Source organism: Artemia franciscana, chromosome 18, assembly GCF_032884065.1.
Source record: "Artemia franciscana chromosome 18, ASM3288406v1, whole genome shotgun sequence".
Lineage (NCBI taxonomy): Eukaryota > Metazoa > Arthropoda > Branchiopoda > Anostraca > Artemiidae > Artemia > Artemia franciscana.
Window position 1 is genome coordinate 22296295 of NC_088880.1, and position 19012 is coordinate 22315306.

General features: G+C 37.3%; 2 protein-coding genes across 5 annotated transcripts in view; both read right to left on the minus strand.

Annotated features, from left to right (window-relative positions):
- Positions 1 to 7640: 7640 nt before the first annotated feature.
- LOC136038756 (uncharacterized) lies at positions 7641 to 13662 on the minus strand. Its single transcript, XM_065722124.1, has 3 exons — positions 13378 to 13662; positions 10769 to 11023; positions 7641 to 9798 (listed from the first exon to the last, which is right to left on the minus strand). Exons 1-3 carry the CDS (start codon positions 13403 to 13405, stop codon positions 8030 to 8032), a joined length of 2052 nt encoding a protein of 683 aa, XP_065578196.1. The 5' UTR covers positions 13406 to 13662; the 3' UTR covers positions 7641 to 8029.
- A 2585-nt stretch (positions 13663 to 16247) lies between these two features.
- LOC136038757 (integrator complex subunit 8-like) overlaps positions 16248 to 19012 on the minus strand; it is a 135613-nt gene continuing 132848 nt past the window's right edge. For all 4 annotated transcript variants that reach the window (XM_065722126.1, XM_065722127.1, XM_065722128.1 and 1 more), the window contains one exon: positions 16248 to 16433. In XM_065722126.1, the coding sequence (XP_065578198.1) occupies positions 16311 to 16433 (123 nt within the window). In that variant the 3' untranslated portion in view covers positions 16248 to 16310. The remainder of the gene's footprint in view (positions 16434 to 19012) is intronic.

The window sequence follows — 19012 nt, forward strand, 5'->3', positions numbered from 1 at the left end:
TATCTGAAACAGCAGACGACACAGGCGAAGTGTTCCTGTACAATATACAGAACAACACTAGAGAAGATGAAGCATTTGCCGAATTATCCATTGAGGGGCAAATGTGTATAAAATTCAAAATCGACACAGGAGCACAGGTGAACGTGCTACCACTCCAGTATTGCAATAAATTGCCAATAAAACCCAGCCTGATAAAAGGCGGCCACAAACTGACAAGCTACTGTGGATCAGCTATCCCCTATGCGGGAATCAGTCACCTGACCTGCGGATACAAAGATGGAAAGACACAGTCACATGCATTCTACATTGTCAGGTCCAACACAACTCCAATCGTGGGTCTAAAAACCTGCAAAGATCTGGAGCTGATCAAGCTGATATTAAACATCCAAAAAGAAAACAGGACGACAAGTGCTTACTCCAAATTGGTAAATGAGTACGAGGACACTTTTGAAGGAATTGGAAACCTGGAAAACAAATGCAAGATTCACCTAAAAGAAAATTGTGTCCCTACGGTTTACCCTGCGAGAAAAGTACCTTTAGCAATGAAACAGAAACTTAAGGACGAGTTTGACAGACTAGAAGCCCTAAACATTATTGGAAAAGTCAGCGAGCCAACTGACTGGGTAAACGCCATGGTCATGGTCGAAAAGAAGGACGGGAGCGTCCGCCTATGTATAGACCTGTTGATCTAAACAAAGCAATCCGACGACCTCATTACCCAATCCCCACGTTCGAAGACACAACAGAGGACTTACACTGCATATCAACTGTAAGCAAGCTTGATGTCCGGTCGAACTACTGGATACTGCTGCTAACCGAACGGTCATCATCCTACACAATGTTTAGCACCGTCTTCGGAAGATACAGATGGAAAAGATACCCATTCGGTCTTGTGTCAGCACAGGATGAATTCCAGCGTCAAATGGACGAGATATTCAAAGGGTTGGAAGGCATCCGCATCCTCATCAATGACATCCTCGTATATGGAAAAAGTCAAGAAGAGCACGACAATAGGCTCCGTGCAGTCCTTAAACGCGCCAGGGAGAAAGGAGTGAGATTCAATCGGGAAAAATGCACATTCGGAATGGAACAAGTAAAATACTTTGGTCACATCATCAGCAAAGAAGGAATCAAACCAGACCCTGAAAAACTCAACGCCATCGAAAAAATGCAAAGTCCAACAACCAAGGAAGAACTCAAAACCCTTCTGGGCATGCTCAACTTCCTATCCTGATACATCCCCAGTCTCTCATCCAGAAACAAGACCTTACGAGACCTCATACAAGAAGTACAGTTCGAGTGGAAACCACATCACAAAGAATGCTTCAGCACTATCAAGCGGTCAATCACTGACAATCTAGCCTTCTTTGAGCACAGCAGCCGCACAGTCGACTTGAAAGTTAACACATCAAAGCACGGACTAGGGGCAGAGATCTCAACCAATGGAAACATTTGTGGCTATGCATCTAGAGCTCTCAGCAAGACTGAACAAAACTACTCGTAACTCGAAAAAGAAATGTACGCAATTGTGTACAGATTGAAACATTTCCATAATTACATCTATGGGCGGAAGGTAACAGTCACCACCAGCCATAGACCACTGGAAACCATCCTGTCAAAACCTCTACACCAAGCGCTAACACGGCTGCAGAGAATGATGATCCAAACTCTGCCATTTGACTTGGAAGTCATCTACAGCCCAGGTCCCGACATACCTGTAGCTGACGTGCTCTTGCAACTACACCTCCCAGACACCAACTGCCAGATGCATAGAGACATCAAAGCTTATGTTCACTTGGTAATGAAGACACTGCCCGTAAACGACAGCAAACTCAGGAAAATCCGTCAACTGACCAAACATGACAAACAACTCAGCACTCTTCAGTCTGTCATACAGCATGGTTGGCCATCGACTCGAAAAACATGTCCCGTTGAAGCATTACCATTCTGGAACATAAGAAGTGAGCTGGCAGAAGTTGACGAAATAGTTTTCAGAGGCCAGAGAATCATCACACCCCAGGTCCTCAGACAAGAAACTCTTATCCAGCTACACGCAGCACATCTCAGCATTGAAAAAACAAAGCAACGCGCAAGGAGGCTGGTATACTGGCCAGGCATGAACACCGACATTGAATCCTTTGTTGGACAATGCAAAACATGTGCCTGCCATGCCCTGAACAACCAGAGAGAACCAGCAACACAGAAATACCATCACTACCATGGCAACATGTAGCAGTAGACTTATTCAGATGGGAAAAAGCCCAATTCCTTATCACGGTTGACTACTACAGCTGTTATTTCGAATTTGATTGACTTCAGAACCAAACATCAGCAACAATCATTGGCAAACTTAAGACTCACTTTGCATGCTTCAGGATACCACAGCAGATGACATCCAACAATGGCACTCAACTCTTCTCACATGAATTAAACTAATTTGCTCAAACTTGGGGAATTGAACTCAAGACCTCAAGCCCAATATATCCCAAGGTAAATTGACTTGTTGAGAAAACTGTGCAAACATGTAAAAGAATCCTGTCAAAATCAAAGGATAACGGTAACAACCCATACATAGCTCTCCTAAAGTACCATAACAGTCCGGTAGACAACTTCTCCTCACCCATATAGCTACTACAGAGTCGACACCTTAGATCCTCCCTACCCTCTACGTACCAACACCTGAAACCAAAGGTCGTCACCAAGTCGGACTTCCTCCATAGTCGAAACGTCATGCAGAGACGCCAGAAATCCCATCATGACAAATCTGCAAAGCCCCTCCCCAAACTTGAGGTTGGAGACACTGTTTTTGTCCAATGAAAATCAAATGACACATGGACCAAGGGAAAGATAACCGCACACCATAGCAACCCGCAGTCCTACATTATCAAAACAACTGATGGCTCAAGACTAAGAAGGACCAGGATTCACATATCCAGACAACCAGCCCTACACTGCCACCCATACATTACTGGCATGGCCAGCCACAGTGCCATTGATCCCCCAAACACCCCACATTGAAAGTGAGCAGATAACAGAAAACATCACCAGTGAAAGTGAGAAAACCCCAGCTCTACCACCCCCTTCAACAGTCACCGGATTGTCGGAACTTACATCAGCAAACCCAGATGTAAGGTGGAACTTACATCAGCAAAGCCTACCTCAGCTGAGCCTACCTCAGTAGGGCATATCACGGTAGACACATCACCTGTCAGGGGTGCCATATACTTGCGGCCAGTGACTACCAACCTCACACCATAACGCACTAGAAGCAGACATGTTGTAAAGCCCCCAACGTGACCTTGCAAGCAATATCTTTGAAAGAAGAAGGAAGATGTAGTAATGCTTGCTTACAAATTGCTTAGTATGTGCATTGTTTATTTACCCCCAGCTTATTGTTGTTATTTATTATAGGTGCTTGGGTTTTGAATAAATAGACTTCATTCAATCCAACACAAATACTACACCAGTGACTTGGACTACTTCTTACCTTCTTCTCTAAAAAAACATTAGACTATGGCAGCTTAAGAAATTGAAAAAAAAAACCACAATTAAAATTGGAGCCTTCCAGCAATACTGATTTTGTGATAACTACGAATCTAAACAATAGAAGTTCCCTTTTAACTCAACATGTTAAACTGTTCATGTAGATGATCATCAATGCTCTAAACCCCTTCACATTCCTGTGTTTGTGACCTTAATGCAATCCCCAAGAGAGGAAAGGTAGAGCCCCAGTATACCTCCATTGGACTGTAGCACAGTTGCAGCTTCTCTTTGATGGAAAAGTAGAAGCAACTTGTTATACCCCCTTCCCCCTTTAGCTTCAAACAAAGAACTGGCTCTTACAATAATCTTGATGCAGCAACTTCTTGCTCTTGTTGACACTGACTCAGCAAGAGAAAGTCTTGTTCTTGCTGTTCTCTATATAAGATACACTTTTGATTCACTTATATATTCTCTAATGCTTTAAGCTTATATCCATGGCTTGAGCTATTATTTATCATTTATATGCTTAAGAAAATGCATTCTCAGCAATTCACTTGCCAAGTACTGCTTATAGAAATAATATATTTCTCAGATGCCACAGAGAAAACTCAGGACATATTAAGAATCCAGGGGAAGGTGTAGTTTCTTTGCCTGTTGTCATTGATAACTATATCCTGGAGACTTAGCACCAATGTCCTTCTTCCTTAATGCTGGTATCTTTTAACCTGTCACTAGTTTGTTATGCACATAAGATCCTGAATACCAGATGTATGTTACAACAATTCAGTAAAATATTCAGTATCATTCAGGACCTTAAGGTTGGGCCTTAGACTAAGTCCTTGGAAGCACAATGATTCAACCTGATGTTTACACATTATATTTGCGCCTCTCCATGGGATCTCCTTTGCATCACACTAGGTCTCTTCTAATCATGCATCTTAACCATCAAATTTCAAGATTGTGAGCCTCTGTTACTCCTCTAAATTCCACTTTAATCTCCAGCTACTAACTATCATTTACAGAGTAGCAGCCCTCCCCCATATACTAAACATTGTGTATTTCAGTGAAATTTTTGAAAATCATCCTTAATCCAGGCCAAAACAAAACATACAGGGCCAAAGCATACTCTGGGAAGGTGTTGCCAAGCTTTCATGTTAACCTTGTTTAGATTTCTAAGTCTTAGAAATTTGCCTACTTGACAGGTCTTTAGCTATTGAATTTTAACAAAAGAAACACCTTAATTTTCAATTATCAGTTACTTTTTCTCTGGTTTTAGTTCTGAAAAATGCAATTCCTCTTATTTGAGTAGAATTTTAAGCCAAATCAATGAGTATTTTTCTAAATTTAGGATTGTATTTGCAGATATTTGAAACCTCTTTAGTCAGTAGACTCATCCTTTAAAGTTTCATTTTCCTAACCTGACCCCTTTTCAAGACAACAAAAAGTAGCTAAACTAGAATTTTACCATTAGAATACATTAACCTGTTACTGCACAGTATGCAGTAGGCTACATATAACTCATCAGCATATAGGCTATGTTGCATTGTGCAAAGATAAGTAATGTTGTGGTTTACATAAAACATTATTACAGCTGTACTAAGGTTATTTGGCTATAACTGAAAAGGTAGGTCAGAAAAGTTAGGCTAATAGTTATTTTCAAGCAGAAAAAAATAACCAAGACCCAGGCTAAATTGTAAGCTAGGCTTAAGAAGACTTCAAAAACAAACTAGAGAACAACAGCTTTTCTGAAGACAAAACTAGAACAAAAGAGAGTAGCATCATTCAATTCTCAGATCAATACCCTTTCTAACTATAATGTTTGCTACACTGACAATGCACCTTTATTCCCCTAATAGTAGGCTATAAGCTATAGCTCTTAATGATACGGACCTATATTATTATAAAGGTGGCATTCTCAATTAAAGAAGCAGCCTAATCACTACTTATTAGAATAGCATAGGCTTGCCAAGACTTAGTCTGATTAATAGCCTAGAGCAGGTTGCATAATTTAAAGTAAGAATTACACTAGGCCTAGGTACAGTACGGTTTTTTATTTTGGGAAGTAGCTAATACAATAGACGACTTGGAAAATGCATCAAATAGGCTAGACAAGTGTACCCTCTGGAAAGTAGCTGTTGCCGATTTTTATCTTGGGCAAGTAACAAAGATTAGCCAAAGTTTCTCTTAGATTCAAAATATGGTATTTTTAGAATAATTTCTTACTTGCTAAGAATAATTTTGAATTTATAAACTGTTTCGTATAAAGAAGAGGGCGTCACTCACTGTTGCCAGATTCTCAACACAGAAAAACGCCCAGGGGTTTTCAAAACAAGCCCGAACAAGCCCCAAAACATTTCAAAACAAGCCCGAAACAAGCCCCGGAAAATTTTACCGAAATAATCCACTTTTGAGATTCCACTTTATAGTGAGCGCGTACGAAAGCTTGTTTCACGAAGAATGCTATATCTAGATGCAGAATTAATACTGAATTTTCAGTCCAAAGCTATTCTCATCGTTTTTTCTTTAAACTTCTGGAAGAGTCTCAATTTTGTTGATCTCCCCTCAACATTTGCAGGGAAGAAGAATAAACCTACCCGGCAGGCGGGAATACTTGACATTTTTTTCTGCTTTTAAGTTTGAAATATAAAAGAAATACCTTAAGCTGTATGGCAGCCCATAGCTCTGGTCTCTCCTAATATCGAGTTAATCTTTCGTTTCTTTTTTAAGCTGTATGGCAGCTAAATATTTTGAACTCATGTTTTTTTTCTGACGCTAAGCCTTTGGATTGACAAACTTATGGTGCGAAAGTAAAACTGTTTACTTGGAAACAAATTCGTCCATAGAATTTTCAAACTCGAGACTTTTGGAATCAAAGATTATGTGTTCAGACCTAGGATCAAAGTTGGACCATTTAATTGTGACTGCTGCTATTTTAGATGAAAGCTAGATAAAAAAGACAAAGGGGCCATTTCCCAGCCGAGCCCTCGAGGCGAATCCTAATATGTTTTTATTCCTTACAGTTTCAGTTTTCCCTCCGAATTTACACCTTTCAACAGAGTTGCCGCCTCTCCATGCCCTTCCGAAAGCTATAGCCATATACAAATAAAGCCACTTTCCCATGCCCTACTGCCCTAATAAGTGATATTTTTTTTAATTTGTAACAAAATATTATATTTTCTTTATGTTTATCTCTTTAGAAACCTATTTTGAAGCAAGATTATTTAATCTAAAAATTACCTTCAGCTACGTGGCAGCTATATATTTTGAACTTTTATGATTGTTTCGGATGTTAAGACTTTTAACTGAAAACCTTTTTTTTCTCGTCACCTAGTTTTAATGGACGCGGTTCTCAGCTATTTCTTAATGTATTGACTTCGTAATACAACAAAAAAAAATTCACAAGTAACAGAAAACACAATAAGATCTCTTCAATAAGCAAAATAATTTTTGTGAACAAAACAGAATTTTGGCCAAACTATCACGACAAGAAATACACAGGCTTAATTACTTCTTTGGATAGAATGGTAAAATGCAAAAAAGAAAATAATTGAAGCTTGAAATTTTGTAATATAAAGGAAAAAAGCTTCAAGAGAATAAACGCAATGATTGAAAACTCTCAATACTTTTGGTACATTCTCTTAGTACCTCAAGTAAGAAAAATTAAAAATAATTTTTGAGAAATGAGATACTATGTACAGCTTTTGACAAAAAAAATGCTACAACAGCTGAAATACCAATATATTGAACGAACACGAGGAACTTTTGATTTAAAAAAGCTAACTGCAAGCTAAAATTTCAGCGTCATCACCTTAGGAAAATATGCATATCAAAGGCTGATTATCTTGTAATACAGCATTTTGGTTTTTAAATGCAGCTTATCAATCGATTTCTTTTACCAGTCAGGCTTCAACCCGAAGATTCCTAGTTTTGGCTCCACTGAAGGGGCTCATTTTTATATTAATTTCGCAGAATCTGAAGAATTCCAACATTCGTTTTTCTTTTTTTTTAAACCGATGGTTTCTTATTCAATTCCTATTCGTACCTTGAGGTGCAAATTGAAAAAAAAAACTCTTATTAAAAAATAATTTCGTATCTTTTTTCAACATTATTTGCTAGAATAAACAGGAAAATGTAGAATATTAAGCTTTTTCGTTGGATTTTCAATTTTTTTTTGGAAAGTCAGCAGAGTGTAAAATATAAAATTCTTTCATTGGAATTCCAAACTAATTGGTTGGACTTTGAAAAATTGGGTATTGGAAAGTCTAGAGAACATGAAATATAAACTTTTCGCTGGACTTTAAACGTTTTTTGTTGGAAAGTTAAACAAATCCTTGAAGATCACATTCACTTTTTCGATTTTACACCTTTGCTGAAAATTCAATTATAATTTTTTTTTTAAGCAATTGAAAGTTCAACGCATTTTCTTGTTGGAAATCAATTTTTTTTTTTTAAGTGTATATCTACAACTCAAGAAGTTAGAAAAGAACACCAAGAGAAAAACAGCATCAGATGAAAAGAAAACGAAAATAGAGCCAGTTCTGCAATTCTATAGTAAAACCAGTATGTCATCAAGATCATTGTTAAAATTCATATCTGTGGTTGCAGTGGAACCCCCAAGCCTATAGATTTCACTGTTGAACTGCAACATTTTTTTAGTAGGCTCAAACTGGGAACAGCAAATACCACACACTGACAACCACACCCGAAAGACTACTATTGAGTTCAGCATAGGCAACAACATTCGATTCCGAAGTTTGTTCTTCACAATATTCATCATAGAAAATGACCTCTCAACTACAGCATTGCTTATTGGCAGGCTGAGGAGGGTCAATGCCCACCTCGCTAAGTCACGACATGGAGGAACACCAGCTGGATCAAGATGGTGCAGGACCTTGACCCAGAATTCACAAGAGTCACTTGGAATTTCTCCGCCACAAGCTGATGCCCAGTCAACTACCAAGAGTCTTCTCCACTGACTCTCTAACTCACTAATATTCAGCACTGGAATAACATCCAAAGGCAAATCACTAAATCGAGGACGCAACTGCGACAAACAAATGGTCGGAGAAAGCACTTTCAGTTTCAGCAGAGAATCAAGAGCTGGGGGCAAGCGCTTTAAAACTGCTCTAGCAGCTGTCTTGAGAAATTTGAGGCAACGCAGCTTTACTTCTTCCTTTTGATGACTGGTCAGCTTAGATCTTTCAAGCTCCAAATTGAACTCGTATCCGTAGTCAACCTGGGCTGTAGGAAGGTAATAAATTTCGAAGTCCATATTCACTGTTAATGACACTGCAGACGTGTGCAATATTCTCTGCAGAAGACTTAATACAAACTCTTTTAGCTCTTGAAATAAACGAAAGTGATCTGCGTTAGTGTGTTGGAAAAGGAGGTTAACTCTCTGAAATTCGGCCAATAATGGCTTCAAGAAAACAATATATGCCTTATTTCGTTCATCGAGGTACATATCATGGAGCATTCGGGCAGTGTAGCAACGTTCCTTTTCCTTCGCTAATCGAAAGTGCGCTGACAGCTCAGAATACTGCTCGAGTATCCGAACGACTGCTCTATATCGAGACAGCCAACGGGTATTGGAAGGAGCAATCATTTTCAACGGGGTATTCCCATCGTTTATGAGCTGGAACATTTGCTGATATGCCTCTCTTCGTAAAGGACTAACGTTAAACCACTTGTAAGTCTCTGAGAGCATGAACTCCAAATTGCTTGGAAGCTCTCCAACAGCCTCGGAAGCACATAAATGTAGGGAGTGACATACACATTTGAAGAGTTGGAGTTGAGGCAACCCGTCATCTCGTAATAACGTGAACAGCGAATGGTTCCCACCACACATGTTGTTCGCTCCATCTGTCCCAATACCTATCAGATTTTTTAGGGGGATACCACATAAAGCTAAGAAGTCTTTCAGTTCTTGATGTAAAATCACAGAAGTGGTCGAAGGTACTTCAACCATGCCCAAAGTAGCACAAAGAACTTTCTTCATCTTGGGGCTATAGTATCTCACACAAATACACATGAATTTCATGGTGGCAACGTCGGTCGATTCGTCCAGAATAAGGGAATATCTGCTGTCACCAACATCAGCAACAATCTCTTGGAGACTTTCTGGTCCAAGAACATTCTTGATAAGGGCTGAACATTTTGTTCTCTTCAATTTCGTTGCCTCGGAAACTGGTCCAGGAAAAGCACTCTTGATAATGGTGGATAGGTGGTCAATAGTCATAATCGATGAATGACATGCGACATGTGCTGCCAAAATCAGTTCTGCTTTTCGTGCTTTGACATCGAGCTGAGTAATTCCTAAGAAAAGAATGGGGTTTTAATTCGGCAGGTTAATCTGCAAAGTGTCAAATAATTCCTGCACTGCTTTCAACAGTTACTCACTTTTAAAAGTGAGAAATAATTTGGAAGAAGACTAAACTGACTTTTTGTGCAAGCTTTGGATAAGCATCTAACGCAAGGGTAAAGACGCCCTACAGGCTGAGGTTGAGGAAAGCCTCATATTCTCAGGTATCGACTTTGAATAAAAAGCTTTGATATTATAACATCCAGTTTGTGATATTTTTTTTTACTTCAATCGTTTGAGCTGACAAACCACAGTCTAGGCTACTAGTTCTGCATGTAGTGAGGCCCTGAATATGTAATGAAGATTGAGGCTATATAAATCTTTTCGGCCTTCTGGCCTTTGCCTCCTTACACTCTATCTCCTTGTACATATACTATAAAAGCATCAAAAGGGAGGATTGAAATTGAAACATAATTTCATGAAACCTGTATTAACTCAGAAGAATAGAGTGTAATAGAGAATCAGCCTAAAGAGGATAAGCACTGATTTTTTTTAATTCTCTACGGTGCTTGTTCAGTGTATTGAAGGTTCACAAATACAGCAATATTTACAATTTACAAAAATAATTTGTAACCTGGTAAAGCAAGTTCCATCCAGTTTTGTAAAAAAGGAGGCGAGTTATTCTTGTATTATATCTTAACTAGTCAGAACCCAACACCAAAAATTTTTTTACACAAACAAATAAATACTCCTTGAGCTCAAGCTGACTGAAAAAAATTGTTTAAGCAAACATTAAATGGATGTGTCAGCTATGATACTTTTGCTGTGGTCTTTTGGCTCTTCTTGGCAAGGGCCCTTATCAGGCTCTTGAGAGTCAGGATTAGGTCAGGAAAGAAAAGCTTTCCAGCGATCTTTCTGTCAAAGCACTGTAGCTGAGATATCCCTTTTGTGCACTGTTAAGGTGCTAACACATTTCCAACTTACCATGGCTTATAACAGGTTCCTGAATCCTCATGGCTTGAGAGTTCTTCTTATGTTTGGCTGAATTGTAATGCTGATGCAAATCAGACTTGTGAGCTCGGAGTACTGCTCCATTGCAGATTTTGCAGCAGGCTTTTGTGTTGTTCCCAGACAAAGGCTGTAGCCATCCTTTGAAATCAGGTTCCTGCTCCCATTTAGGGTTGTAGACCCTTTTGCGATCTTTTTTTCTTGGAGGAGTAGATGGCGTGTCATGAGTGTCTGCAATTAACAACAAAGGCTATATCTCTAAGTCTCCACAAATAATATTTCTGATAAAACAAGTCTGAAAAAATTTAGTAGGATCAAATGCAGTGGTATTTTGCTATGAGTAGTTTTTCAACTTTTATTTAAATTTAATACCTCTTTCATAAGTTATGCTAATAAACTGAAGAACTCGGTTTGGCCCTATTTTACTTAAGGTCTTTAGATCAGAAGTTAATATCAGTAATGGTATCAGGCATCTTTGTTTCAATTTCCATATAAACTTGACAATTGATTCACTGGTTCACAGTCAAATGAAAATTCTTTTTTTTTCTAAACTTCAAACCCTATTTTCCTTTCCTATTTGACCTAGGATCTTCATCTCAACACTTGATGTGATTCATGATTTTTGGCATTTTTTGTCCATCTTTGATTCAAATCTGTCACTACACTCATATACTATACAAACAAAACGAAAAAAATCAACTTTTTGAACACTTCAATCTGACTCCCCCTCATACTATTTAGCCTAGAGTCTTCATCTCAAGAGATGAAGAGTTTGGAATTTGATCTGACTTTCATTGAAAACTGCAAAATTAAACTTTTTTCAACACTCCAAATTCCCTCAATCTCTTTGAGCTAGGGTCCTTGATCTCAGAGTTTGATTTGAGTAATGATTTTAGGCATCTTTGATCTAGCTTTCATTAAGAACCATCAATCTAAACATAAGTTATACTGAATTAAACAAGAAGCTCAATTTTCTTCAGCACTGAAAGTCTCCTCTCTCTTGCCCCATTTGAGCTAGGGTCTTCACATCCAAACTTGACATAAGTCATGGTCTTAGGCATGGTTGGTTCAATTTTCATTCAAGTCTGAAAGGGCAGTTCATCTGCTATACTTAATTGCACACACTCAACATCTGCAGGTAACATCTAAGGTATCTATGTTGGCACATTGGCTCCCAATAATACTTTCATCTTTTGTCTTAGATAATGGGTCAGTATTGCATACATAGTCTAATAGGGTCAATTTTAACATGAATGAAGGTTTTGATAGGATATTTATGTTTAGGTTTTATATTTGGGTTTTCATCTTCTGTAGATTTTGCAGTAATGGAGTATTAGCTGATATTTAGTCTGCTAATTTTCTTTTTAATTTGACTGTTTTGTAAAAAAAAAAAAAAATAAATAAACATAAAGTAGTGCAGCAGTCAGAGAAGTGCTAAAAAATGCAAATCTCCATAATACCCATTACATTAGAGGTATCCTTAGTTGAATATTTGCTTGTTCTGAAGTTTGCCATTTTCATGCCCTTGCTGTCACTAAAACTGACCAGCAATTAGCCACAGAAGGTAATTAAGGGCCTCTCAAAATACATGAATAGGTGTTAGGCATCTTCATTCTTCTATACAGCCCAAAATTATACAGTTAAAATCTAGGCATTTCAAATAAGCATGCCTCTATCATAAAGTCAGTAAACTACCTGCTCAACTTCCACCAAAAATATGCTTTTTAATAACAGGCAAACCTTGTCTAGGAAGCTACCTGAATCCAATAGGGTATGCAACTTTCTTACAACAGCAATGAGGATTAAAGATTGGCACTAGATTCAACAGTTGAATTTCCTTTGACCCTTGAATATAGATGTTACATAATTTACAACCCTTGAATAAAAACGACAATCACCCAATTTGAGAGTGGGGTCCAAAAGTTTTTATCTGGGTGACCGCTCATTTGACAGGTCATCACTACAGGGACAGATGGACCAACCTTGAAGTCTGGGTGACCTCTCTATGGGTTGATGACCCAGTCTAGGTGACCTCTCTTTGGGTTGATGACCCAGTCTGGGTGACCTTTCTATGGACTGATGACCTAGCATGTATAGAGAGATCACCCAGATTTCAAAGTTGGGCCATAAGTCTTGTAATGATGACGTGTCAAATGAGTGGTCACCCAGGAGAGCCTGTGGACCCCACTACAATTTGATTGATCTCTAGATTCAAAAGTCAAGAAGAATTCAATGCTTGAATCTGATGATGAGCTTTGATCTTCATTTTTCATTATAAAATAGTCATGGACCCATATAGAGCCCACTGCCTGGGTCTCCATTTTGTCTAAGTCAGGTCTGAGCATGGGTCTGAGTAGGCAGAAGAATCCAGCCTTAAGTCAAATAACCTTGAAATTGACATAAAATACTGATGAAAACAAACTAAATCATAGATTACAAGAAGCAAATTCAAAACGACCTAGGACAAAAGTAGAACTGCAAGGTATTCGTTTGTAGCATTTTGAGTGTTCCATGCTTGGGGGTTATGAAGTCCATCTCAATCTATTTCAAACACAATTCCAAGAAAAAAGTTTTTGGAGTCTTACCTTTATCCATGTTTTGTAGATGAAACATTTCTATTAAATAATTGTAACTAGTAACATGCTGCAGTACATATTTCCATGTGATTCATATTTCTTATTTTCTTCTTCTTCTTTAGTGAATCGTAGGGTAAACTTTTCCTTAAATCCGTTCCTTTTCTTTCCTCGAAAGTTTTGTAAAAGAATGAACTTGAACTTGAAAAAAAAATCTTAAAAACTAAATAAGAAATATTATTTTTTGGAGTAGAAAAAAGCCCAAAACAAGCCAAATTAAAAAATAATAAGCCCAGTTTTCCGCCCCAAGAACCCCGCAAAAAAAAACGCCCGCCCCAGCCCAGAGAAATAAGCCACCGGGGCTTGAAACAAGCCAATCTGGCAACAGTGGCGTCACTGTAGAACTTTTTGTTGAGTTTTGATGAACGAAAAAATACCATCTAGATCCGAGCCCCTCAAACAATGCAAGTTCTATCGTCTCAATACATTCACTAGATAGATAAATAGATAAGTGTATTTCAAAAAACATTCACTGTGTTTCTTTGATACTTGATTTTATATATCTTTGATGTGGAATGTTTGATCTGGGCCTTGAATATTTAAAAATATTTCTTATTTTTTAAATACATTCCGGTGTTCTTTTGAGGACTACAGTCGTAATTTAAAACGAGAGGTTGTAAAACCTGTCACCATTTGGGTTCTAGGGAAGAAAACAAAAGGTAACTCTGCCCAAGACAATTTTTTTAGCATTTTCTTTGCCATTTTAATTTTTGAACCAGCCAACTAACTTGTTGTTGAAATGAAATTAGCTAATTTTAGTACCGCTCACGTCTCATATGATTAATGCATGTTGAAAAAAAAGAGCTGTAAATGATATTTTGAAAACTAACCCCGTTTTGTGAGACCAAAAACATTGAAGATCGATCGTTGTCTATAAATGGACGGATTCCAAGACGGTTCTGTCTGCCTCCAACTACCATGACACAGAGGTAGCCTCCTTTAAGAGAAAAAATTATGATGGGTCTACTTCCGTTACCTTAGCTCCTCAAGCAGCAAAAGATCATAATGATCCTATGGGGAGTATGGGAGGGGGTGTAGACCTTTCTGAACAGAAAAGGACAGCCTATAGAAAAGATAAAAAGTTGATGAAATGGAGACGCTGGCTTTTTTGGAGTCCTGTTGATTTGACACTCTACAATGCCAATGTTTTGACACTCTCTTGTATCCTTAATGAAAATTGATAGTTCTTAAGTTTTGACAGTGTCGTGAGAGGACTCGTGTCTATGCCATAGTTGAAGACGAAAAAAGGAAGCATTTTCCAGCTGGCTGTTGTAATTGTAATTAACAAAATAAGACGAAGAAGTTGTGGTGCTACTGTTTAAGACGATGTCCATCTTAGTGGTTTGGGAAAGCAGTGGACTAGCTTTGTTTCTCAACACTAAAGATGAGAGATGTGGTCTCTAAAGCAAGTAGAGTCAAGACCGTTTTCGATTTGCTCTAAACGTGGCATAATGCTAAGCATTAATAAACGGAAAAATTGCTTTGCTGATTATCTTGAGTATCATCAATGGTAGAGTTGTAATTAGCGTTTTTTTTCGAAGTTTTCAATTCTGAATAAAAGATTTTTTCTTTTAGAAAAAGTGTCTTGCTCAGCAGGACTTCTCTGTCGCTTCAGCTAGCATTTGATCAGGTTGCTTTTCTCAGAGAGACCAAGGAATTGAACTTTGAACAGATTCTTTTCTACTTACTTTAGAAGATTTTTATGAGCATATTCAAAATCAGCGTGTCTTTTTGGTCAGGAATTATATATTTTTCATTGAATTCGATTAAAAATAAGGACTTGTCATGAAAGGGGGTAATTCTAGAGTTTTATGCATGAAAATTTAAAACTTCTGCTTGGTTTTTCAAGTTAACTGGTCTCCACAATTTTAGGCTTCAACAAAATTGTTTTAGCAATGTAGCATAATTCTGCCAATCGCAATCTTGATTCTTAAGGTGAACCACGGAAAGCACCTTAATGGAATTCAAAGGAATCAGGGAGGTATCAAGGGGGAAAGAAAGGCTTAGACCCATCTTCTTGAAATTACAAAGTAGGAAAGAGAATAATAATAGATAGACTACCGTCTATAGCAAACATTGGATTCAGAGATCCTTGCAGATAGGTAAAAATGTTCCACAAAGTATTTTATTTGTGTACTTGACCCAAAAGTGTTTTTGCTTTAGCTGGGCAACTATTCTTCGTTTTCAAAAATACAAGTATACCATTAATACCCAGGAAACATCTCACGTTTTGGCAAAATATTCATCTCTTAAGCCAGAAATTGTAGAATTTCAGAGCAAACTCAATTTTACCCCTTGCCTCATATCGTTATAGATCTCCGACAAAATATATAGTTACATGAAACATATTTTTATTCTAACATGTATATCAAATGTAAACAAAGTGGAACTTTTAAGAAGATGGAATTTGATCTTAGTAAAAAAAAAAAAATACTTTATGGTAATTTGTTACTAACATTCAAGCATTATTGGTCATTAATGGTGATAAGCAGAAAAGGTCATTTTAAAAATAACAACCATGATCAACACTTAAGAAAAACCTGGAGGGGAATCAGTTCGCAAAAACACTCTAAAACAGGAGCATTATGGGAGAAGCATAGAGGAAATCACAGGATAACGTCTTCTCAGAAACAAGGATAGGCATCTTCTCAAGAATAAGGATAGAAATAAGGATAAGGATAGAAATAATGCAAGTGTAAATATATTTTCAACAGAGGAGCAATCTTGGCCTTTCAATTCCATTAAGAAGAGATAGTAAAAATATGTTTCCAACATTTAATAAGATTAAAACAAGGGAAAATCTTTGCCGACTTTAACAATGATAAAACATAAACATATAATAATCAGAAAAAAATCGAGTTATAAAAATATTTTTGAGAGACAGTTCATAGCACGATATACTCCCTTGCTAAAGCCCTCAAAAAACGAGATTTCCTTTGACATATCGCTTCCTTTTGAATTTCTTCGTTATTATTGGAGTTCAGCTCTAACAAACCAGCTTGAGCAACCTAGAACGAAAAAATAAATGGCATAATCAAAAGATTCCAATAAAATCATTGGGCCAAAATTTAAATGGGGTTTAGATACTCTTCAAGCAAAGCTGATTTAATGAAAAAATAAATTTCTTTAACTAAGACTAAAAAACCACCTATCAATAAAAAAAAGTACTTTAGGACCTCCCTAGGGTTCTAAGGAAAAACAAGAGGACTTTTTATTTAATGGTATGGATCATACCATTATGCATCATTACAAATTCATGTGACATTGTCCACGAGACACCGTCAACAAAAAGAACTTTTTTTTTTAATTAGATTTTTTGCATCAGCTACCTGGAATTCAATCCCCTTGGAAATCCGGAACTCAAATAACCTTATTACCTTCAAGCGAGCAGTGAAGGGTCATTACAGAAATACTGTTTAGATTTGAATATCGTGCGGTCCTCCTCTTTTCGGTGTTTTTCTTTTCTTTCTTTTTCTTTTTTTCCTTTTCTTTCTCTTCGTCACCCCCCTTTTTTTCTCTTTTTTTTTGATAAATCCAGTTGATTCGTTGTTTAAGTTTCTGCCCTAGTCAAGCACTTTTGTGCTTTCCTGGCAGATTATGTACATGTAATTATGTGTTTTTGTTTAAATATATATGATTGAATTGAATTTGGTTGATAAATGAGGCTTTGAGAGCAAATATAGACACAGATAACATTTTAATCAGAGAAAAACAGCCAAGGAAGTTAGTTACAGTACAGAGTCCTGTGTTCCTAATTCCCTAGGTAGCAAGACGAAGTTGCCCATAAATCATGTTTTCTAGTAAAACATATAAAATTTAAATTCTGAAAAGAATATTCCTCTGTATCATATAGCACATAGCACAATAGCATCGAATTAACAAAGACCAACGTGTCTGCCTTCTATAGCTCATTTATTCTTCCCTTGTATCTATCATATAGGACGAATGGTCATAGAAAGTTAGAGAAGGCAAAAATCGATCACAAATTCTTATTTCAAGTACTCTTTTTAAAGACCAAAACGAATCGGAGCAAACTGAAAAATCCCACACCACCCCGGGGATCCCCAGGCGTCTTAGAAGTGCCACAGTTGGTCCCACCAAAATTTCAAGATAGCCGTTTTAGCCAGAATTGCCAAGAGATAAAAACATGTACTTCTACGGGATATTTGACAAGATCAGCTCCAGGGAAAGGAATCATGCAAATATGCATCATAAAACGGAAACTTCATAAAACCATTTCAATAGAAAGGTAAGCAATTTACACCTTCTTTAAAACAGAGTCATACAAGGATTTTCAATCTGTATGGGTAGAGGGCCTGTAGTAAAAGCCCTTGGGTCCACCCCACACATATGCGATGTTATGACCCACCTCAGATGTTTTATTCAATCATGGACGTCAGGCCTCATAGATGCATTTTAGTAAAAAGGTGGACACTTTACATCTTCTTTAAAACAGAGTCATACAAGGATTTTCCATGTGTGTGAGTAGAGGATCTACCTCGCAAATAAGTAATGTTATGGCCCATCTCGGATGTTTTGTTCACTCATGGTCGTCAGAAATTATTAAAAATGGTCTTTAATAATTGAATACTATGTCTTAAACATCTTTAAGACCTAAGATTGACTGTCTTAAACCAAAAAACAATAAGCACACATTTCACAAATGGTATTTAACTTAGAAAAATGAATTACGCGGATTTTTCAACTAATTAGTTTCTAATATAAGACAAGTATTACAAAATAGACATCCATAATAAAAAATGAAAATAAAAATTAGCACGTATTTAAGGATTTCCATAGTTGCTGATTTCAGTTTTGTGACTAGTATTCGCATGATGTCCACACTCAAACGGTAATTCCAGATTCCATAAATGTTGAACATGTCACACTTGTAAAGTTAAGCAGGGAATTTCAATCTGTGCAATTGGAGGGCTAAAAGTGGAGTTTTTAAGAAGACATTGGCGATAGGAGGCCATCCGAAAGGCACTCTGCATATATGCACAGGATCTTGCAGGAAATCATACTACTATTCTCTAAAACCCAAACCCATACCCTTTATTTTCAGTATTGTCAGAGAAACTCGAATTTTATGAAATAGAGTCATCGAATTAGAAAACTATGAGAATAAGAAGTTAAGCTTACAATATGGGTAGAGAACAATATTCTAGCTTTAACATAACTTTTTACAATGCTTACAGACAAAACGTATGGAGAGCATAGGAGTGGCTATAGGTGGTGAATCTAGCCAGTGTTCTTTAGTTTGGCTTAACTATAAAAACACTTGGAGATGGGTAGCATAAGAGGTAAACGTCAATCAACAAAAGCAAGGAGGAAAGGTCTTAGATGCAAATTAATTAAAAAAAAAATTTCTACAAGACAAGTTTTTCAAAGAAAAGTAAAGAGCTCCATTAGGCCACGAATGAGCAAAAATAAAGTCAAATGATCTTCCAAGCGTAAAATTACCACAAATCACTATCAATAAATAAATTAAACTCAAAACGAACAGATATTACAATGAATAGCCGAGTCAAACTCAAAACGAACAAAATGGTAGGGCTGATAAACCCTATGCCCTCTCAAGACCAGA